General features: G+C 44.4%; 3 protein-coding genes and 1 pseudogene across 3 annotated transcripts; 2 read left to right on the forward strand and 2 right to left on the reverse strand.

The window, feature by feature from the left end:
- The window catches only part of LOC129840336 (F-box only protein 36-like), a 5821-nt pseudogene extending 3515 nt beyond the window's left edge, over positions 1–2306 (reverse strand).
- Positions 2307–3662: 1356 nt separating this feature from the next.
- On the forward strand, positions 3663–7139 carry LOC129840216 (chromosome alignment-maintaining phosphoprotein 1-like). The gene is made up of 2 exons (XM_055907889.1): positions 3663–4805; positions 5201–7139. The coding sequence occupies exon 2, from the start codon at positions 5214–5216 to the stop codon at positions 6405–6407; it is 1194 nt and encodes a 397-aa protein (XP_055763864.1). The 5' UTR covers positions 3663–4805; positions 5201–5213; the 3' UTR covers positions 6408–7139.
- A 103-nt stretch (positions 7140–7242) lies between these two features.
- LOC129840217 (P2Y purinoceptor 8-like) lies at positions 7243–13507 on the forward strand. The gene is made up of 3 exons (XM_055907890.1): positions 7243–8196; positions 11921–12261; positions 12484–13507. Exons 2-3 carry the CDS (start codon positions 12013–12015, stop codon positions 13285–13287), a joined length of 1053 nt encoding a protein of 350 aa, XP_055763865.1. The 5' UTR covers positions 7243–8196; positions 11921–12012; the 3' UTR covers positions 13288–13507.
- Positions 13508–13519: 12 nt separating this feature from the next.
- LOC129840215 (protein FAM171B-like) lies at positions 13520–22236 on the reverse strand. Its single transcript, XM_055907888.1, has 8 exons — positions 21797–22236; positions 20167–20400; positions 19095–19187; positions 18789–18947; positions 18174–18344; positions 17609–17725; positions 17310–17433; positions 13520–17023 (listed from the first exon to the last, which is right to left on the reverse strand). Exons 1-8 carry the CDS (start codon positions 22005–22007, stop codon positions 15685–15687), a joined length of 2448 nt encoding a protein of 815 aa, XP_055763863.1. The 5' UTR covers positions 22008–22236; the 3' UTR covers positions 13520–15684.
- Positions 22237–23015: the final 779 nt, after the last annotated feature.

The following is a 23015-nucleotide window of genomic DNA, read 5'->3' on the forward strand; positions in this document are numbered from 1 at the left end:
GTTCCTGTAGTTGTCTGCACTTTACATGTGTCTGTAGTTGTCTGTACTGTACCTGTAGTTGTCTGTACTGTACCTGTAGGTCTCTGTACTGTTCCTGTAGTTGTCTGTACTGTACCTGTAGTTGTCTGTACTGTACCTGTAGGTGTTTGTACTGTACTTGTAGTTGTCTGTACTGTACCTGTAGGTGTCTCTACTGTTCCTGTAGATGTTTGTACTGTACCTGTAGTTGTCTGTACTGTACCCGTAGGTGTCTGTTCTGTCCCTGTTTGTGTCTGTACTGCACCTGTAGTTGGATGTACCTTTCCTGTAGTTGTCTGTACTGTATCTGTAGGTGTCTGTACTGTTCCTGTAGTTGGCTGTACTGTTCCTGTAGTTGTCTGTACTGTGCCTGTAGGTGTCTTTTCTGTTCCTGTAGTTGTCTGTACTGTACCTGTAGGTGTCTTTTCTGTTCCTGTAGTTGTCTGTACTGTACCTGTAGGTGTCTGTACTGTACCTGTAGTTGTCTGCACTTTACATGTGTCTGTAGTTGTCTGTACTGTATCTGTAGTTGTCTGTACTGTACTTGTAGTTGTCTGTACTGTACCTGTAGGTGTCTTTTCTGTTCCTGTAGTTGTCTGTACTGTACCTGTATGTGTCTTTTCTGTTCCTGTAGTTGTCTGTACTGTACCTGTAGGTGTCTTTTCTGTTCCTGTAGTTGTCTGTACTGTACCTGTAGGTGTCTGTACTGTACCTGTAGTTGTCTGTACTGTACCTGTAGGTGTCTGTACTGTACCTGTAGTTGTCTGTACTGTACCTGTAGGTGTCTTTTCTGTTCCTGGGAGTGGGTGTCATGTGTGCCAACACTGTTTTCAGGACCTAATGTTTGCCAGTTCAACTCTTAGCTGAGTTACGAGGTACAATAAGTATATAGCCATGGGTTTGTCTAGGATTGAGAGTGTGAGTAGATGTGTGTGTGTTTGTGTGTGTGTGTGTGTGTGTTTGAGGGGAAGAATGAGAAATATGGAGAGTAAACGTGTGATATTACCCAGCACTCATTTCCTGACAACTCAAACTGAATTCTTCCACTGTTCTATGTTCGCTACATACTTCAATCTGAGACTGCCATTGTTGAAGTCGTTAGTGGTGACATCAAAATGAAAGGTCATGTACAAAACAAAGTTGTCAGTGATTGTATCATCTCCAACCAATCAGAGTATCAAAGCCAATGACAAATTTTCACAACACTACTTTACCCACATGTGTTCTGGCTTTGCCCCAACCCATCGGTTTCTGGGACCAACCAGAGTGTTTAGAATGTGTTTGCGTTCTAGAAATCGTCGGGAGGTACTCAGATTCAGACTAATTGCAGAGAATAAACTTACATCTATTGGCGTGGCGTTTGGCCGGAGCAGAGAGTTTGGGTAGCCAGGCAACAGCATTCATTGTTTACAACAATGTCAAGGCACCATGCTCCTTCTGTTCAACTTCTCCTAACCAGTTCCTCAACCACAGGTCTTTCTGTTCCGCCTTCCACACGTTTTTACTCTGTATCTGGGTCGTTTCTACGGTTTGAGGGGAAATAAGAGGCTTCAGGTCATTGTGGGTGTCATATGTGTCAACACTGTTTTCAGGACCTGTTTGCCAGTTCAACTCTTTGCTGAGTTACGAGGTACATTAAATGGCCATGCGTTTGTCTAGGATTGAAAGTGTGAGTGGATGTGTGTGTGTGGTTTAGGGGTAAGTTGAGAAATCCAGAGCTTAAATGTGTGATATTGCCCAGCACTCATTGTTTACAATAATGTCAAGGCACCATGCTCCTTCTGTTCAACTTCTCCTAACCAGTCTCTCAACCACAACTCTCTCTGTTCCGCCTTTCACACGTTTTTACTCTGTATCTGGGTCGTTTCTACGGTTTGAGGGGAAGTGGGGGGGGGGGGGGGGAATAAGAGGCTGGGAAACACCAAAGACTACAAAATGTCCACCCTGTTTGATTTTGTGATGTTTAATTGATACAACTTTTATTGGAGATTTACACATTTGGAGCAAAAGGAATCACAAGCCAAAATCAAAGCTGCATTTCATTCCGAAAACCTGTCCCCTCTGTTTGTCCCTCTATCCTTTGCTTTGCACAGTTGACTATTTCAAAATGTCTAAAGTACTGAATGGCGCTGCCCATGCTAAAACAACTTTTGCCCACTAGAGTCCTCTATCTATCTCTATGAGAAAGCCCTCAATGGCCTGCCCTGTTCTTATTATACCTCAGTAGCGTGTCACAGCAGCCATTAGTGCACATATATAAAGATGAGTTAAAGATTTTCTACCTCCATGGTGGAAACCTAAATATCACTTGAGCTGTGTTCAAATACTCATACTAACCGCATTAACCGTACTATTTGTGACGTGAATTGATTATATAGTATGCTTATTGGTCATAGTATGGATATAGTTAGTATGCCAAAAGTTCCCGGATGTCGTACTAAATTTGCCAAAATATGAAGTATACACGCAGAGGACACTATTTCCGTACTTTAGGGCCCATAATGCAATTCTTCAGGAAATGGGCATGGCTTCACATCGTTTTCCGATATGAAGAAAATGGCGGAAAATATGCAGCCGAAGTACGAGAGCGGATATAAATTCATTGTTTTAACTAATTAAGACAAACGTTAAGAAAATGTTGAGCAATGTAATAAAGTAATGATTTTTCAAATAAGTTACTTTACACGTTATGTTGGCTGACAATTTGCCAGCTACGCTGTCCTTACGAACCACATTGCATCTCATTACAGCAGTATGTACCGGTATCTTAGCTACCTACCTAACATTAGTTGGCTACTAACTTATACATAAAACTTGCCAGTATATTAACTATAGGCTAACTAACTACCTAATGTTGATTGACTTGATTATTCCCATCATTCTTAGCTTAGCTATATGGTACAGTCGTTATGCGTTCTCAATGGACATTCGGGTGCATTCATGAATTCGCTCTTGCCATCTACTCCGACTTTGCAACTTCAACAACAGGTACGGTATTGCAACTTCGGACTATTTCTGGTCTAGCGTTTGATGACAACGGAATACACTGCTCAGCCTCACATAACTAGAAAAAGATTCTCATGATTAAAATGGTGTCTGACTACAAAAAAATCTAAATATACACATTGCGAGATATTTCCATAGGAAAACAATGGGGGGAGCTCAGTGTTCCAAGGGCAAAAGGTATTTTGTGGCTAGTGTTTGATGACAGCAGAATACACTGCCCCGCCTTACACAATTAGAAACAAGAGATTCTCATGATTAATATGGTGTCCAATTAAAAAATATATATAAATATACACATCACGAGATATTTGACGAAATAGACAGACATACCTATATTTCCCTATAGGAAACAATGGGACGACCTCAGAGTTCCATGAGTAATATTTTGTTGTTGTTTACATTTGAACTACATTGCCAACAATAGCATAGCAGGCATTGTGACGTAGAACGTTCAGAAGGCGAGTTGGTGCTCAATAGAACTAATAGGAGCTGGCAGGGTGAAAAATGCCCTAAAATAAGGCCTGTTTTTTCGTGATTACTTCAAAACTAGGGCAAGCAGCTGGGACATATAGTAAAACTATGAAACTGGGCTCCATGATGGATGTGATGAACTAGTTATTGAAAAAAAGCATTGTTAAAAATGTCATGTGTCCAGCCTATTACAGTCACCAACGCTCTGGATAACATGAACACTTGCGAACCAGGTCTGCTAGGGCGAGTAAAATGGTCAAAGTGTTCTCATTTGTGTCTGGAAGTAGCTAGCAAGCTAGCCAACGTTAGCTTGGGTGCCGTTGTAAGGTCAGAACGCTCAAATCAACCCTACTCCTTGGCCCGAGCGTCTAGTGTGTGCTCCAAGAGCGAAAAACGCTCTGAATTTACAAACGGACAATCTGACAACGCTCTGAATTTACGAGCGCACTCTGGCACTCCAGATTGAATTTAAGAACACACTCGAATTCGTAAAATGTCTAGTCATTTGTTATGCTAGCTAGCAAGAGGTTGCATCGCAACAGCATCAACTTCCGGTAGACAGGTGAAGAACTACTACGCGCAATTGAAAGGATACTGTTCGTTTACAGTATGCTAAAATTAACCAATAGTATATACTCATTAAGTATGTCATACACCGTATGTTAGTATGGGTTTTCGATCACAGCGTTGGTGTTTGCCCCAGTTTACTCTATTTACAAAACGCCGACAAGGTGCATTGTCCTGGGCTGCAAACCACCAGTTTCCACTCTTTTCCAGAAGACTACATCGTATTCCTAAAATTGGTGGAATTCGCCTCCTTACACAAGAATGGCGTATTGAACGGCACTCGGATATGCGAGGCTCATTTCAGCAAAGAATGTTTTCGACTCCATACACCGAGAAAGAGATTGTTGTGGGATGACGCGGTTCCCACGATTTATCCCAGCGATATCCCGAGCAGAACCGATACTTCTTCACCTTATGTTAGCCAAAAGGACGAGAAGAAGCAACACAGAGCGAACCAAGAAGTTCAGGATAGACCACGCATGGATTATTCTGTTATACAGAACAGCAGGGAGCCGAAACGGTGAGCAGAGAGTTAATGATGGAGGCTACGTCACTTCAACGTACTGAGCGTCACTTCTGATAAACCAAAGAAAGGCTCCCGAGGAAAAACTGTTACATTATAGCAGATTTTTGCTATTTCATCAAATTATTCGGCAAAATGTAAACGAACAGCAATCAGGCATAGTCTATCTAGTCACGGAAATATGGAATGTGCGTTTCATTGGCTTTTTGAGAATTGATAGGTGAGTTAAAATGTACATTTTCGAACGAACTATGTGCTATTGTTTACACAGTAAGCTAGTTTGAGTTTGGCTAAATCTATTTTGGAATGAACTAGCATACTTTCATTCTGTGAACATGGCTGGAATTATGCCTCTACAATGCCGGATGTGAATCTAGATTAAACTAGTGTAAAATGTTGACACCTGCACAACGTTGTTAGTGACAGATTTCCTGATGTACAGACGGGCTACAATGCTAGCTTGTAAATTTGTATGCATTTGGACAACTGTTAAATTACGTTGTCATTACTAATCTATTACTAACAACACTTATGTATTACATACATTCAGTCGTATTCAAATAAACAACAATCAATAATTAAAACGGCAAGTTTTTCACTCCCCTCTGTGTCCAGTGAGCTCCAGTCAATGGAAGCCCTGATGGAGGTTAAGGAGTCAGAGACAGCCACAATGGACGTTAAGGAGTCAATTTCAGCCGCAATGGACGTGAAGGAGTCCATGTCAGCCATGATGGAAGTTAATGAGTCAGAGTCAAAAGAAGCCGTTGTGGACATTAAGGAGTCACAGGGAGCTGTTATGGAACTCAAGAGGCAGTCTTCCTCCTCTGGCGGACAGGGGCGGGACAGAGACCGGGAGTCGGACAGCTATCTCCAGCACCTCCAGTGTCCACACTGTCTGCTCCAGTGTAAGAGCCACTGCAGCTACCTCATCCACATCGCTAAGATCCACCCAAGCCGCCTGGATGACACGCCTGTGGGTCGCCTGGGCAACGCCATCTTCTACCAGCGCACGGCACGGCTGTTCCACTGCAGCGTGTGTTTCCACACGGCCAGGGAGTTCCCTCGCCTCTACGACCACTTGCTCACCTGCCACTGCCTCTCTGGGAAGGGCCAGGGAGAGGGGGGAGAAGAGGGCGGTGAGGAGGGAGAAAGGGATGAGCGTAGGGGGGCGGGGGGAGAAGAACAGGAAGGTATCAGTGTAGACGTGCTGTCAAAAGACAGTAGTCATCCTCTCAGTGAGCCCAAGGCAGAAGAGGAGGATGAGGACAAAGGAGGAGTGAAGCAAGAGGAGGAAGGTAGGAAAAGAGGACTAGAGGAGATGGAGGGAGGCGAGGACAACGAAGAGGACTCCCGCTCAGCCGGTAGGCCCATGAAACGAAAGAGAAGCTCTACGGCAGGCAGTGAGGAAGATGATCACGACGAAGAGGAAGAGGAGGAGCTACAGACCAACAACAACAAAAAAAGTGACAAACACAAAAAGCAGGAAGAGGCCTTCCTGACCAAATATATCCAGCGCCAGGGGGGTCGCTACAACTGTCGCCTGTGCGGAAAGCGCTCCAAGATGAAGGGCCATGCCATCTACCACGTGAGCTACAAGCACGACGTGCCCAAACCTTACTGCTGTAAAGAGTGTAGCAAGGCCTTCATACTAGAGTATTCGCTACTCAAACATATCTACCACAACCACAGACAGGGCATGTACCGCTGCCTCTTCTGCCCCTTCAGCTCTGACGTGGTGTGGGGCATAAAACGCCATGGCAACCGCTGCAATGCCCGAAGCGGGGAGGGGGAGGAGGGGGAGGGCAGCAATGGAGAAGAGTGATTGGTTAATGGTTGCTAACACATACTGTACCTTGGTAATCAGGAGAAGGGACAATACAGCCAGGCCTACATTATCTAGGTTCTAGAATCTCTTTGCATTGTGCATCTACTAGGCTAGTAACCCTAGGTACAGTAGATTCTCAGTGAAGTATGTATTTACTTCCTCTGTACACACAGTGATGAAGAATGATGTACTTTGTCATTCTGTTGACTTTTCCTGATATACTTCTGTGGAGCAGATGGACTCAAATGTAGAATATGTACTTTGTGAACTCGCAAATAGCCGTAATATGTACATGACAGCTATTGATGACTCATAATGCTACACAATGAAACTATCAACTGACAAAACATGTTTTTTGTGTGTTTTTTACCTGCCTTTGTATTATCTTTATTACCTGGGATGTGTTTGTATCTTGGAAAACAATACAATAAAAATAATACACACATTTTAGGTACAATTTAGCCGACTTCCTCTGCCATAGAAGTCTAGACACACACCCACACCTGCAGCACAGGAGGTGTGAAACAGTTTGTTTCCTGTCCTGCAGGTGTGTGTGTGATTTTGGGCTGTTCCTTTGTGGTTTCCTGAACTAACAACAGCTTTTTGTTGTGAGTAGGCTACAGCAGTGTCTCACAACCCATTCTTGTATTTCATACACTGAACAAAAATAAACCCCACATGTAAAGTGTTCGATTTCATGTGCTGAAATAAAAAATCTCAGAAATGTTCCATATGCACAAAAAGTTGATTTCTCTCAGATTTTGTGTACAAATTTGTTTACATCCATCCCTGTTGGTGACTATTTCTCCTTTGCCAAGATTATCCATCCACCTCACAGGTGTGGCATATCAAGAAGCTGATAAAACAGCATGATTATTACACAGGTGCACCTTGTGCTGGGGAGAATAAAAGGCAAGTTCTGTCAAACAACACAATGGCACAAATGTCTCAAGTTTTGATGGAGCGTACAATTAGCATGCTGACTACAGGAATGTCCACCAGAGATTTTTTCCAGAGAAAGGAATGGTAATTTCTCTACCATAAGCTGCCTCCAATGTCTTTTTAGAGAATTTGACAGTATGTCCAACCGACCTCACAACCGCAGACCACGTGTAACCAAACCAGCCCAGGACCTTCACATCCGTCATCTTCACCTGCGGGATGTCTGAAGGGGTGTGTGGGGGGTGCTGAGGAGTATTTCTGTCTGTCAAATGTTGAAAAACTCATTCTGATTGGCTTGAGCTTGGCTCCTTAGTGGGTTGGCCTGGCTGCCAAGTGGGCGGGCCTATGCCCTCCCAGGACCACCCATGGCTGCGCCCTTACCCAGTCATGTGAAATCCATAGATTAGGGCCTAATGAATGTATTTCAATTGACTGAATATCTTATATGAACTGTAACTCAGTAAAATCTTTGAAATAGTTGCATGTTGCAAATATATTTTTGTTCAGTATATATTTTGTATTAAACAGTACTAGATTGGTGATATGAGAAGAAAGTAAAGGTACAGTAGGTGGTTTCCTTTCTGTCTCCACCAACTGTTGTGTTCAGCTACAGTATTTTCCTTTGCAGTGACACAGATAGTGCCTTTTCACCACGTGTCAACAGCATGCACCCTGGTACACTACAGGCACATGTTCAGTTCCTTAGTGGTGAGGGATAGCGAACCAACATCATTGTCATTGGGCAAGACAGAACAAATAATTTCTACCACATTTCCTGTGTGATATTGCTGATTACACACTTGAATGTAGCAGCACTGACAGTGCGCATCACATGTGCATAAAGGTAAGTCACCAACAATACATTTCATTAATCAGTTTAGATTTTACAGATCAATGTTCTTCCATGGAGATGTTAGCTGTAAATGTTATTTTTTTATTCTTGGTCAGTTTTATTTCTATAGTTCACTGACATTAGCTAGTTTTCCATCCGATTGGCGAAAGATTTTCATGCGAATTTTCGAAACTGCGCATAAAAACCATATTTTTGTTTATTTAAAAAAAACTTGTATTTTATTTTTCTTCATGAAAACCATATTGACTTGTTGCAGATATAAGGCTGTGCGTCATGACGTAGTGCACATAAAAATACAATTTGCGGTTAAATTCCCATGTACCGAATAAAAAATACAAGTTAAATGGGTTTCCATCACATTTTTAACTCTACTGGTGGGTTTCTCACACAGTTGTTTGCCTTATATAGTGAGTGTGCCCGCTCTGTTATAGGCACATGCGCTATATCCAACAGCAAGCAGGGCGCAGATAGCGCTGTTGGATATAGAGCATGTATTGCCTACATGGTGAGATTATTATGGACAAAAAACATCAACATTATTTTTATTTGTCAAACGGCAGAAAGGATCATGTTCAATGTACTTTTTTAAAATCGGTGCTGGATTATGGTGATATTGTCTATATGCAGGCCTCAGCAAGTACCTTAAAAACTCTTGACACAGTGTATCATGCTGCTTTAAGCTCTATTACAAACGCTAGATCATCTACGTCATCCCGCACTGATTTATATCCGCCAAGAAGTCCCTTTGGTGGAAAACACTCCACTGGTGGGGAAATGCACGTATTTTCTTTATGCGGGGTTGAGAATACTAGTATGAAAATCTGTTGCCAATTGGATGGAAACCTATCTATTGAAATCAGAGTGGAAAATCTGTGAGGTTTCATCTCAATGACCGCATACATAGCCTGGGAGATTTTTTTAATAACAATTCATGAGCTTCACAATGCTGCTTCACAGCTCCACACCTACTTCAAGCTATCTAAATCAAATTAAATCTACGTTTTTTTGTTGTTGACATGTAAGTGGTGCAAATTCTTATCAGCAAGCTTCCTCGACAGTAAAAAAAGTGCTAAAAAGTAAAATACTACAGTACCAGTCAAAAGTTTGTACACATCTACTCATTCAAGTTTAATTTAAATTGTATTTTTTTTGTTGCTATTTTCAACATTGTAGAATAATAGTGAAGACATCAAAACTATTAAATAGCACATATGGAATCATTTAGTAACCAAAAAAAGTGTTAAACAAATACAAATGTATTTGATATTTTAGACTGTTCAAAGTAGCCACCCTTTGCCTTGATGACAGCTTTGCACACTCTTGGCATTCTAGGGTAGGGTGCCGTCTTTCGGATGGGACGTTAAACGGGTGTCCTGACTCTCTGAGGTCATTAAAGATCCCATGGCACTTATCGTAAGAGTAGGGGTGTTAACCCCGGTGTCCTGGCTAAATTCCCAATCTGGCCCTCAAACCATCATGGTCACCTAATAATCCCCAGTTTACAATTGGCTCATTCATCCCCCTCCTCTCCCCTGTAACTATTCCCCAGGTCGTTGCTGCAAATGAGAACGTGTTCTCAGTCAACTTACCTGGTAAAATAACAGTAAAAAAAATAAATAAAAATAAAATTCTCTCTAAACACGCATTTGGCAGATGTTTTTGCAGGTGTAGCGAAACACTGCACCCTGTGCATATGACAACAACAAAAAAACGTTGATTTAATTTGATTTAGATACTTGAACTCTGAAGCATTTATTTGGGCTGCAATCTGAGGTGCAGTTAACTCCAATAAACTTATCCTCTGGGTCTTCCTTTCCTGTTGCGATCTTCATGAGAGCCAGTTTCATCATAGCGCTTGATGGTTTTTGCAGCTGCACTTTAAGAAACTTTCAAAGTTCTTGAAATGTTCTGCATTGGCTGACCTTCATGTCTTAAAGTAATGATGGACTTTCGTTTCTCTTTGCTTATTTGAGCTGTTCTTGCCGTAATATGGACTTGGTCTTTCACCAAACAGGGCTATCTTCTGTATACCACCCCTACCACAACTGATTGGCTCAAATGCATTAAGAAGGAAAGAAATTCAACAAATTAACATTTAACAAGACACACCTGTTAATTTAAATGCATTCCAGGTGACTACTTCATGAAGCTGGTTGAGAGAATGCCAAGAGTGTGCAAAGCTGTCATCAAGGCAAAGGGTGGCTATTTTGAAGAATCTGAAATATATTTAGATTTGTTTCACACTTTTCTGGTTGCTGCATGATTCCATATCTGTTATTTCATATAGTTGATATCTTCACTATTATTCTACAATGTAGAAAATAGTAAAAATAAAGAAAAATCCTTGAATGAGTAGGTGTGTCCAAACCTTTAACTGGTACTGTAGATCTGGTCTCTCCAACCCTGTTACTGGAGAGCTACCGCCCTGTTGGTTTTCTCTCCCACCAGGTTTCTGTAGAGCTACCGTCCTGTAGGTTTTTAGTCCAACCCTGTTACTGGAGAGCTACTCTCCTGTAGGTTTTTACTCCATCCCTGTTCCCGGAGAGCTACCGTCTTGTAAGTTTTCAGTCCAACAATGTTCCTGGAGAGCTACCATCTTGTAGGTTTTCAGTCCAACCCTGTTCCTGAAGAGCTACCGTCTTGTAGGTTTTCACTCCAACCCTGTTCCTGGAGAGCTACCGTCTTGTAGGTTTTCACTCCAACCCTGTTCCTGAAGAGCTACCCTCTTGTAGGTTTTCACTCCAACCCTGTTCCCGAAGAGCTACCGTCTTGTAGGTTTTCACTCCAACCCTGTTCCTGGAGAGCTACCCTCTTGTAGGTTTTCACTCCAACCCTGTTCCCGAAGAGCTACCGTCTTGTAGGTTTTCACTCCAACCCTGTTCCTGGAGAGCTACTGTCTTGTAGGTTTTCACTCGAACCCTGTTCCTGAAGAGCTACCGTCTTGTAGGTTTTCAATCTAACCTTAATCTAGCGCACCTGATTATAATAATTAGCTAGTCGATAAACTAAATCAGTTTAGTTACAAAAGGGGTTGGAGTGAAAACCTTTCGAGGGTTGTTCTCCAAGAACAGGGTTGGAGAGCCCCTGTACTCGATCAGGGTTTCCCATACTTGTTCCTGGCCCCTGGGTGCACATGTATTTTTTTCCCTAGCACAACACAGCTGATTCAAATAACCAATTAATCATCCAGCTTTCATTATTTGAATCAGCTGTGTAGTGCAAAAACTACACGGCCCCCTGGACCGAGTTTTGGAAACCCTGTAATGAGCAATAGGTCAACAGCATGTAGAAGGCATGAATGCAAAATACAAATAATATGTCAATAGGAAAAAGTAACTAACTTCACCTCAAGCTGTTTATGACAGTACATTTGCTGTTCCAATTTGTATTTCCACATACACAGATGTGAAATAGGCACGATGGAAAGTCCCATGTGAGTATTACAATAACTTCACCCCTTAAAAGGAACATCAGGGGCTTTCTCCAGTTTTAGTCACGGTGTGAATAGTGAAACTAGTGTAACGTTAGTATAGTGTCAGAGGAAAACATTGTTCGTCTTTCACATGGATGAATTAGCATCACACTGTTTCTGCATTCAACAACACTACTATCTCGTTGCCTAACCAATATCTTTCACTTCCTCCAACATAGTGTGGTTTTGGTGTATTCAAATGGAATGTAATAACACTCTCTTTTCTTCCCTTATCATTCCCAGTAATGCTTGTACCCCAACCTAAGTGACAGGACCGGTCACCCTGGTCAACTCTCCCTGTTGCTGTGGTCACGTTACTGTTGTGGTCAGTCACGATGAACACCTCCTCAGAAGCGGTGGCCAGAGGGGTCAACAACGCCACCCTGGAGATGCTGGTCAGTCCTGTGATGACCGTGGCTGTGCCTGTTATTTACCTGTCTGTGTTTGTGTGCAGTACCCCCTGCAACCTGCTGTCTCTGGTAGCACTGCTGAACGTCCACTACAAACGCCACACTCCCACGTCTGTGTTTGCCATCAACCTGTCCCTGGCAGACCTGCTCTACAGCGCCTTCCTGCCCCTACAGGTGAGTCGCCACCACTACAGGTAACACACAGCGCATTCATGTGCCATGTACAAGGTTGTCTCTGACACTCTGGCACCGGTTACAACTAATCTGCACTGTTATTGCTGTCACATGTCACTAAGTTTCTACATAAACTTTTCCTTTCTAGTTGGACATAGCTAATATTTGATGACCACTAAGCCCATCTCTCTCTCTCTCTCTCTCTCTCTCTCTCTCTCTCAGGTGTTGTACCACCTGTGGGGTAATGACTGGCCGTGGGGCGCTGCCCTCTGTGGCCTCACCACCACAGCCCTGAACTGCAACATGCATTGCTCCGTCCTCACCACCTGTGCCATCGCGCTCGAGCGTTACTGCGGTGTCGTACGCCCACTACGCACCAAACACTGGCGCACCGCCCGGAGAGCCACCATCGCCTGCGTCCTCATCTGGGCATTTGTTCTGATTACTCAGACACCCTTGCTCCACAGTGACCTCACCCTCCGGGTCGTCGAGCTAAACATCACAACCTGCTTCGATGTGCTTCCACGTAAACTGTTCATTCACCAATCAGTAGCCTATCTCTACTTCCTAGTGGTTCTGCTGATGTTCTACGTGTTGCCGTTAGCCGTCCTGGTCAGCTGTTACGTTGCCGTGGCGAGAGGCCTGCACAGGTCGTTGCCGACGGCAGCTGAAGGCAGTGATGGAAAGAGGGAAGTGTTGTCAAGGCGACGGGCTCAGACCACAGTCGCCTTGGCAACCCTGTGCTTTGTGGTGTGTTACCTACCAACCATCACCCTTCATGGTCTGCACTTAGTCTTCCACGCCCAGGGCAAGAGCCTGTACAGATACTATAAACTAGCGCTGAGCATCAACAGCCTCAACTGCTGCTTTGACCCGTTTGTGTACTACTTTGCGTCGAGGGAGTTCCGGCTGGCTCTGAGGAGGCTGCTGGGGCGGTGTGTCCCACTGGGAGAGGGGGAGGAGCTTGGGACCTCTGAGCTGGTGTCCATGACTGGGGAGACTAGGGAATCTAAGGGCCACTACTAGGCCGTAGTTGATCACTAGATCATCATGCTGGAATGGACAAAGTATGCAGATGCCATAGCAAATGACCCAAACTGTAAATACAAAAAAATCTATTTGTTATTTTATGGACAGACCCTGTACGGTCTTCATTATAAAGCTGTTTATGCAATTGTTGTCAATGCTAATTTTTATAGTTATTCTGACTTCATTCCATTGACATTTATTATTGAATAAATCTTAGACATGCATCATCTTGGTATCAAGTGAGTTTATTACTTAGGCATTGATCAGTGCACAAAAAGGCAGACTAATCACACTACTGTAATATACTGACGTAATCAACACAAGAAATGCCCGTTTCAAAAGCCTGAATGCCAGTTAATGTTAAAGGAACACGGACAGTAGAAATACACTACATTACAATGAAATAAATACAAGGAAATACATTCAGTGAAGGCCGCTTTGAAAAGAATGGGCCAGTGGGGTCTGTTTTGTCTCAGAAATATTATTACATACTATACTTTATACAATCCTCCAACGGTTGACACAGCTTGTTTTTCATCAACTTCATCAGTGGCGAACACAACAACAACATGTTCAGCATTCAATCATGTTAAGCTTCATAAATCATCGCTGCATTCGTCAGGTGTATAACTTTGCGCTGCTACATTTAGAAGGTACAAGTTGCTACGTCGTTTAGCTTTTTACACTCCAGATCACATGTGAACCTATTCATCGCACCAAATCTAACATACAATAATGTAACAAACCTCCGAAGTAAAGCACAAACACTAAAGCTTGGGGTTATGAATAGTGATGATGGCTCAAAATAAATATTTCACTCAGAAGCATTCTCTCAGAACATTTGTCTTCGCAGTTGCTGAGAAAGGATAGGACGATGTATGCATACACACATAAAAATATACTATCACACATACTAGATCATATGCTTGAGTATGTACATACCAAATAAAGCTATTCATGTGCAGTATTTATCTTCATACACACTGAAGGACTGGCGTGTGTGATGTCACACCACGAGGAAGACTAAATATGGGCAAAATATGAATGACGTTTCAAAATTTAGCAGCAGGACGACTGATATCGCTGGTCAGATCATTTTCAGGAGGAGATTGTGTGCTTCACCAAATATATCAGTCCATCACAGTAATATAGTTTGTGTTCATTTGAAATACCACCTCACCTTTTACAAAAAAACAAAAAAACTAATTTGAGTGCTTTCATTTATTTGAGTGTTTTATGTTACACTTAGTACGTTCTCATTGCAGTGGGTTCTAACCAATCAAATTATATTATGTTATATGTATCGTTCCCAATTGTGCTCCAATGCATCACAAACAGGCAAATGAAAGTGTTCTGTGCTTTTTAGACTGAACAATGAAAGCTTAAACTGACCACCTCCCCATACTCCATCTGTATGTAAGAACAGCGATGTGTTGTGTAAGATCTGCTCGTGGAACAGGAATCATTGAACATCAACAGTAACTATTTGAAGAAGAATACGTTAAAGTAATACATGACTGGATTAATATCCCTTAGACTTAATGTCCCTAAGAGGAGACATCCTTTCCATTGTCTTCACACTACAAGTCAAATACACATACTTTCCTCTTTTCATACACAACATTTTACTTTATACCTTTCATGCATTCTCAAAGAAATATGGTATTTTCCCCTTAATAGAGGTGTAAAGATGACCTCTAAAAGGGACAGCTGTGAATCAGTGTCTGGTTTATAAACAGAGCGACAGACAGATGGCTGGCTACAGCCAGTCTTAAACACTGTGAGCAGAGCAGGCAATGGTGTTTATATTGATTTCCTTTAAAGGCAGGCAATCACGGTGGGTAAGTGTCAGTGTTCTGTACAGGAGGACTGTATCACTGTCCGTCTCTGCTGCCAGATCTCATCGGCTCAGCCCAATACAGCCCTCTATCCTCTCTAATTACCCTTCACTATCTCTCTATACAGTATCTCTAATTCCTCATCGCAGGCAGTGTAAAGAACGCATCTTCTTTGATGCAGATGCCAGGAATGAGACGATCTGAAGCCATACTACTGCTGTGTCGCACTAGCATCTATCTAACTATTCCTTTAAGAAGGACTGGAGCATACACATCCATCAAACCACAGAAAACGCTTTAACATCGCCGTACATTGTCTCAGCCGTCCGTCAATGTACGACCCCTATAGGAAAACAATAAACAATAAACTCAATCCCTTCTTGACAGACTCAACGTTTCTGTAACCATCGCAGCCAATTCAGGAAAAAGCACTGATCATGCAACTGGACATGAAAAAAGCCCATTAACTACTGAATGCCAATCATGTCAATACACTTCCAGAATTGACTGGTAATGAAATAAGTCCCATCCCAGTCCATCTCTGGTGAGCAGTGCCTTAGCTCCGTTTGACCAGCCTCTCTTCTCTGACATGGTGTCTGGCGCTTCTCTTCTCGGCCCTCCCCTTCTCCCTCACCTTCCTCAGCCTGCGTGGGGGCGGTGTCCCCCTTGACTCACTGTCCTCCTGTGCACTGGACATGTCCATCCCGTCCCTCTCCTCCGGGATATTGGGAATGGCCCCGCTGCTCCCATCTAGAATGTTCCTCAGGTAGGGGTCTTCAGGGGTGCAGGTGGCGGTGGTGCCGCTCTCACTGCTGCTCAGGTCCTGCTCCTCGCTGTAGCGCCCTCTGCTGTGGTGGGGGAACGAGCCCCGGATGGAAGGCCTCTCTCGCTCCGCCTCCCTCACACTCTGCTGGGGCTCATTCATGTCCACGCCAGAGTCCAGGCTGGTGTCGTTGCTGCTGGGGGGCCGTGGGTGGCGTCCCTGGAGCTCTATGATGGAGTGGCGGACCGAGGCGGCTGGTTTCCCATCCAGGGAGACGAACCAGGCCCTGGGGTGAGGCGACGAGGCCTTGCCTCGGGTCAGCTCCAGGAGTGTACGCTCTGATATCCCCTGAAGTTCACTGGGGCCCCCCATCCCACTGCTGAAGGCCCTCATTCCAGCCGCCTCGTTCAGAGTACCGGGGACGGAAACGGAAGACTCCGGGAGGCTGCTGTAACGGCCCCACGCCCCAGGATTAGAGGCTGGGCCTTGGGGAGTGGTCTCCAGGGCCTGGGGCTGGTCCTGGCCGCCCTGCTGGGGGTTGGCTCCCTGGGCATGGTGGGGGTTCTTAGGGAGGGTCTGGGTGTAGCTGTCCTGACCGCCCTGCTCAGAGTGGGAGTGGGTGTCATAGGCTCCTCCGTTGCGGGGGAAGGTGGCCGACTTGCAGCCTGATCCTTGCTGCTCCCCACCCTGGCTGCTGCAGCGCTCCGGTGCCTGGAGGATGGCCACAGGCTGGTTGTAAAGGTGGAGCAGCTGAGCACCTCCACCCAGGTGGGCTCTGTTCTGCTCCTCTCTGGACCTCTCCCTCAGCCTGGCCACCTCCTCACTGTTGACGTAGTGGTGTGATGCCTGGGGTCCCTTGGCCCCGCTCCCCACATTTTCATACAGGAGGGCGGACCCACGCCCGGGGTCTTCCACATAGATGTTGTAGTTGGCTTTGTTGTGCCTGGGGGCGGAGGGGTCACACTGGACGCTGCGCGAGGCCAGGCCGTGGGCTCTGTCTCCGGGGTGGAAGGACATCATGGCATGGCCCTCCTCCATGTGGGTGGAGGTGGTCTGGTCCTTCTTCAGAACGGACAGCTTAGAGAACCGTGCTCTCCTCCTCCTCCTCGGCCCCTGAGAGGAACCTGAACCTCTGCAGATGACAGTCAACACAGCAGGTTGATTGAGAAGCAGAGAAGGTAGTCAATACACAGTGGGTCTTTTGGGGGATCTTTGTTATGTGTACGTTTAACTTCATATAATCAGCATTTGTGTCAATAATCAGTAGAACAATCCTGGCCATTCAAATGTTTTAAATTGTATAACTTACTGTAAACATTTTGTACAACCCCCTTCGCCCCACACCCCCCCATCTGTGATATTTCCAGCTGCAGTTGACACACAATCAGTAACGTTAGTTAATTAGGTTGGTCTCTTACCCACATTGACACAGCAGCACAGCCAGAAACCCCAAGACTATAACCAGTGTCCCACCCAGTATTCCTATGAGCAGGTAGGTGTGGTAGGAGAGGAATTCCATTGAGCTGGCATGGCCCATATAACCTAGACAGGTACAGACAGAGATGAGTTGATTATATTATGTTGATTGTGGTCAATATGTTCTCCAGGATAGTAAGACATGTTTGAAGACAATACTGAGAGTGAGACTCCATCATTTAGTTAATTTGTAACATTCAATTCATGAAAACTTCATTTTGGACCGTTACAATCGTTATACCGTTGGAGGAGGGTAGGGGTGCAGCGATCCAGTAACCCAGGTGAGAAGCAATGTATGTCCAGACCAGATGATCTCCAACCATCTTCACTATCCCCAGACCCTGGTTCTCCCAAGCACCTGGAGGACGAAACATCGTGAGGAAAATGTATGAAGTAAAACTTGGAAGACAAAGGCAGATACTTCCAGTTCCACAAAGTAAGTGAACACAGGAAGTATTTTGTAAACAAAGCCTTTGAACAAGTTACTAAGGTAGTTCCAGTCCTAGTCCTTCTGTTGCACTAATAGCTATATTCGTAAAGAACGGGAAGGCCCGCACACTGTTTATGCTCCCAATTCACCTCTTTATTGACACCGTTTAGATCCAAACCGGATGTTCCTCTTCGTTTTGACCAGACGAAGAGCCGGTTTGGATCGAAACATTGCCAATAAAGAGGTGAATTGGGAGCAGAAACAGTGCGCAGGCTTTCCTGTTCTTTACAAGTATTCTTTATGAACCCAGCACCCGCTGTATGTTTTTAAGGATGTGCGTATGACCACAAACTTCTCTAGTCGCTATATTCCCCACCTGTCTTGGTGTTGAAGTCCCAGGCAGGGAGGGTGTCCGAGGGCCTCAGGTTGGTGGTGTGTGCCAGGGGCAGGGAGATCTGGATGGGGCCTTTCACCTGGACCTCCTGACCACCAAAGTACAGCAGAGTGCTGACCGCTGCCATCGCCCGCAATTCAACACTCCTGAACACTGAACACACATACAACAGTGGAGGCTGCTGAGGGGAGGACAGATCATAATAATGGCTGGAAGGGAGCAAATGGAATAGCATCAAACACATGGAAACCATGGAAACCAAGTGTTTGATGTAATTGATACCATTCCACTAATTCCGCTCCAGCCATTACCACGAGTCAATCCTCCCCAATTAAGTTGCCACCAACCTCCTGTGACATACAAACACACGGGAGAGAATTACAACATATCCAATGTTTAAAAATATGCAGGCTCTACAAACACTACAACATTAAAGAGGAATAGTTTTCAGCAAATGAACAGGGCTACTTCAGCTCAGAATCTTGAAGTATTCCTCAATCTTGGAAGTGTTCAATGCTTACTTTCATGTATCAATACCACCTCTCATTTCCATTAGTTGGTGCACTGCACTCCATGTATTCGATTTGCTGAGCCCACCTGACTTGTTGTGAATGATGCCTGGGGTGCAGTTGACACAGTCCTTGCCTAGGTGGCGCTGTGGCACGGTCAGGTAGGCCATCACTGTGGAGGTGTTACTGCCGTCTGAGAGCATCAGGTGACTCTTGGGGAACTGAACGCTGGGCTGGTAGGAGAAGTCTGTGGAAATAAGAAAACGACAAGATGGAGTTAATGCCCTCTACCAAAGCACTTCTGCCACAGTAGACTAAAATTGTTTAAAGAGTAAGATGTTGCATCACATTTAGGGTTACGTTCAAGTGACAGTTTCCAGATGCGTGCACATACCAGGTAACTTCCCAGTGATGAGCACAGAGTCGTCAAACAGCCAGATGTTGCCTTGGTTTTGAGGGAGCAGCGACAAGGTCACTGAGGAGAATACTGTAAAAACACATGAAGTCAGGTCAGGTGACATTCCAGTCAGGAAATCACTAGACACTATTGAGATGTACCTTCAAAAGGGTCCCTTTGTAGAAGTACAGAAACATGACACACTACAAAGACACCAGTAGATGGCGACATTGAAAAGGGCTTTTTATGGTCCTGCGTGTAAGATTAGAGAGAAGGGAGGTGGCTTTTGATGACACAGAGGATAGCTTGTACCACCAGTCACCTCTCTCTCAGTTCTTTCTTTGCCCCCTCTCTCTTTATCAGTTCTTTCTTTGCCCCCTCTCTCTTTATCTTTCTCTGTTCTCTCTCTCTTTATCTTTCTCTGTTCTCTCTCTCTTTATCTTTCTCTGTTCTCTCTCTCTTTATCTTTCTCTGTTCTCTCTGCCTTATTCAAGAGAGAGAGAGACAGAGAGAGAGAGAGAGAGACAGAGAGAGAGAGAGAGCAAGAGCAAGAGAGAGAGAGAAGCCCTAAGAGCAGCAGTCTCCTCTTACTAAATACAGCATGTCAAAATGGTGGTCAGAGTCCCCTTAACATCTTATTCAATACAGCTGCAATTAGCTGACACTAGATATGACATGGCATTATGGTGTTATATTTCAGCACAAACCGCTTGCCTCAGACTCGCTGGCTACACGTGCTATACATAGTGAGTGCATCCTGCTTCTGAGAGTAAGAAATCAATACAATTAATGTAGTGTACGGCATTAAATTGTGCTTTGCTCCAACGCAAAAACAAACACTGATGCTAATGTGCTATGTGACACAGTAGGTGAACATCGTATTTTGCTCATTGTGCCAAATCAATGCTTTAAAGGAAAGGAAACAAACAGCTATATCATTTAGTGGTTTGGGTGAACTATCCCAGTTTAAACTCTAGAATTTAGCCACACCCGACACCCATAGGTCAGCTGGTTGGGTGCTTCTCAGGGACTCCTCCAGGTGGGGCCAGACTGTCACAGTGCTACTCACTAGGTCTCTTGCTGGTCCTCCAGGGCAACGGGGTGAGGACGTATCCCTCCATGCTAGCTACAATGGTGAGGCTGAGGCCCAGGCTGTAGGGGACCCTGAGCAGCACCTCTCCCCTCTCCCCAGTCAGGGCCTGGCTACTCAGGGTGTGGTTGACAAACACCTCCACCTGGGCCCCGCCCAGGCGCCGCCGGGTCACCTGATCCTTCACCAGGACCCTCAGGGCAAAGGGCAGCTCTGGGGTGACACAGGAAACAGAAAGTGAGACGCATGAAGTGAGGCAGTGTATTGTGTATTGCAATGACAAAGTAATATTAAACCTTTGTTTGTATGGCTGATTTTCTACACCAGAATTGCAGAACACTATAATGTATGTTCATAGAATGTACCAGTGCAGAACACAACCTTTGTGGTGGAACAAATAATGTACAAAGCCACATACAAAGAGACAAGACTACACTAAAAGACCAAGGAGGTGCATTTAAAGGTGTTTTCGAAGGTTTATCTGAAGGTGTATGCCGGTGTGTGGCTTTGTGAATGCAGGGATCCCATTTGAACAGTCTCTCCTCAGATTCAGTGGCACCTCTATGAATTATCTCAGGAACCTTTAACTGCACATGAAAATGTGATGAGAGCTGAATCTGTGAGAGGTAATGAAAAATAGATCAAAGTGCTGTAGCATCTGTGAGAGGCCTTGTGTGGTGTCAGACGATGTTCCCTTCCCTACACACACACACACACACACACACACACACACACACACACACACACACACACACACACACACACACACACACACACACACACACACACACACACACACACACACACACACACACACACACACACACACACATGCTATAGGCCAGGCCCTATTTAGCATACAAGGCTGTCCTGACAAAACTGCTTCACAACAGCAACAATGAGCAAATGTAGCCTATTTATAGACTACAATCTGTTTACTAATCTAATCTGATCATAGTCATGATAATAACTAATTTGATGAGGCTTAGTCAATTAAATAAAGGACTTCTGAAGCAAGGCAATGGTGAAAAAGATATGGTGTGAGCGTGCTGTACTAAAGGATTAAAACCCTGATCATTACAAGCACCGTTTCACACTGGCCATACTGATAATCCCCTAATCTCGAAAACCTTCAAATGAAATCATAACACTAAATCCGATTAGCTGCCAGGGGAATCTGTCAGGGGACAGACTATTAGATTGCAGTGAAAGTCATACATCTTGGTAAGATACTTTATATTGAATGTGTAGTATACTCTACAATACGTGAAGACAAAGTTGGTAAAACCGGTGTCATAGGTTTACTGATAACGGTTCAATCATTGTGTACATTGTTTTAAAACATCATTGTATTTCTGCGAGGCATTTGTATGTATTATTGTTGTAGCCTATGTTGAGTGGGATAAATACCCAAAATATCATATAGGTTAATATCATCATCATATATCGTCCTATATGATATTATCAATGAGAAATATTATCAGTTCCGTTATCATGCCCAATGTTTTATTCTCTCCACACTGAACATTTTCTCCCCACCATTTTAACATGCTGGACAGGCCCTCAAACCCACAGCCCAACCCAAATATACCGCAAACATGTACTGTACCTGGTGTTAGGGCAGACGGAGTCTGAACCTGATAAAGGGCCGTCTGGCCGGTGATGGATCCGTCTGGGACAGTGGCGATGGCATTGTCCTCGGCGGCCAGCAGCGTGGGTAGGCCGCCGAGGACACCACCATCCGGCGCCGCCCTCACGACACCATCCCCGCAGGAGATCACAACCAGCGAGAAAAGCAGGTACAGGCGGTCCGCAGGCATGGCGAGAGGGAGCCGCGAACCAAAGACATAACTGCGCGAAATGAGACAGAGAAGGAGGAATGGAGGCCTAGTTTCACCGCTTTCTTTGTCATGGAAACCTCATGGTGGAACGGAGGCAGGTAACCTAAGTATGCACAGAAAGCAGGCAGGCTGGTGGTGTTGACGCGCTGGTGCTGATGCTGTGTTTTAGGGGCGTACAACAACAGAGAGGGGAGATGGTGCTGTTACATCATAGATACAACTCTACAATGCCCTCTGTCGGAAATGTATTTTTGTACATAAACAAAAATATGGTAGCCTACACATGTTTTAAATTGATGCCAATTATAGCCACACTCTGTCAGATGTGCACAATCAAATAGTGCACAACGAGCGGAACAGCTTAAATAGAGCAAATTCATCCCATGACACTTTCACATGCAAATAGCATAATATTTATATGTAATGTCTCTATTGCTCATGGAACGACTTTCCATGACTGCAACATTACTTTAAAACAATATTATTTAAAGATATAGTCTAACCTACATTGTATACAAAGTTATTTTACGAGGAAAAACATATCCCTAAACAATGGAGTAGGGGCTCCTGAGTGACGCAGCGGTCTAAGGCAGCATTGAATCTCAGTGTTGAGGCGTCACTACAAACACCCGGTTCAATTCCAGGCTGTATCACTACCGGCCGTGATTGGGAGTCCCATAGAGCTGTGCACAATTGGCCTAGTGTTGTCCGGGTTTGGCCGGTGTAGGCCATCATTGTAAATAAGCATTTGTTTTTAACTGACTTGCCTAATTAAATAAAAATAGCCTAGGTCCTTCATTTTCTGATGCCTTTTCTCAGAACTGAGTCTAAGATTATTTTTTTTTCATATCTGTGGGGGAAATCGAAAGGTGCCATTCATATTTTATTTGAAGCACCACTTATCAATTCTAGAAATGATTTACCTGTCTTGGCTTAGCCTGGTAACAGTTGAAGAATTGACCACTAAGTGGCGACATTGTATCGTTT

Source organism: Salvelinus fontinalis, chromosome 41 (genome assembly GCF_029448725.1).
Source record: "Salvelinus fontinalis isolate EN_2023a chromosome 41, ASM2944872v1, whole genome shotgun sequence".
NCBI classification, from domain to species: domain Eukaryota; kingdom Metazoa; phylum Chordata; class Actinopteri; order Salmoniformes; family Salmonidae; genus Salvelinus; species Salvelinus fontinalis.

What these genes read in the sequence shown, in the direction of transcription:
- LOC129840217 (XM_055907890.1), top strand. Translation starts at nt 12,013, where the DNA reads ATGAACACCTCCTCAGAAGCGGTGGCCAGAGGGGTCAACAACGCCACC. An exon ending in GCGCCTTCCTGCCCCTACAG is followed by an intron (nt 12,262 to 12,483) that starts GTGAGTCGCCAC and finishes TCTCTCTCTCAG; the next exon opens with GTGTTGTACCACCTGTGGGG.
- LOC129840216 (XM_055907889.1), top strand. Translation starts at nt 5,214, where the DNA reads ATGGAAGCCCTGATGGAGGTTAAGGAGTCAGAGACAGCCACAATGGAC.
- LOC129840215 (XM_055907888.1), bottom strand. Translation starts at nt 22,007, where the DNA reads ATGCCTGCGGACCGCCTGTACCTGCTTTTCTCGCTGGTTGTGATCTCC. An exon ending in GGACTTCAACACCAAGACAG is followed by an intron (nt 17,726 to 18,173) that starts GTGGGGAATATA and finishes TTCGTCCTCCAG; the next exon opens with GTGCTTGGGAGAACCAGGGT. An exon ending in GTGCTGCTGTGTCAATGTGG is followed by an intron (nt 17,024 to 17,309) that starts GTAAGAGACCAA and finishes TGTCATCTGCAG; the next exon opens with AGGTTCAGGTTCCTCTCAGG.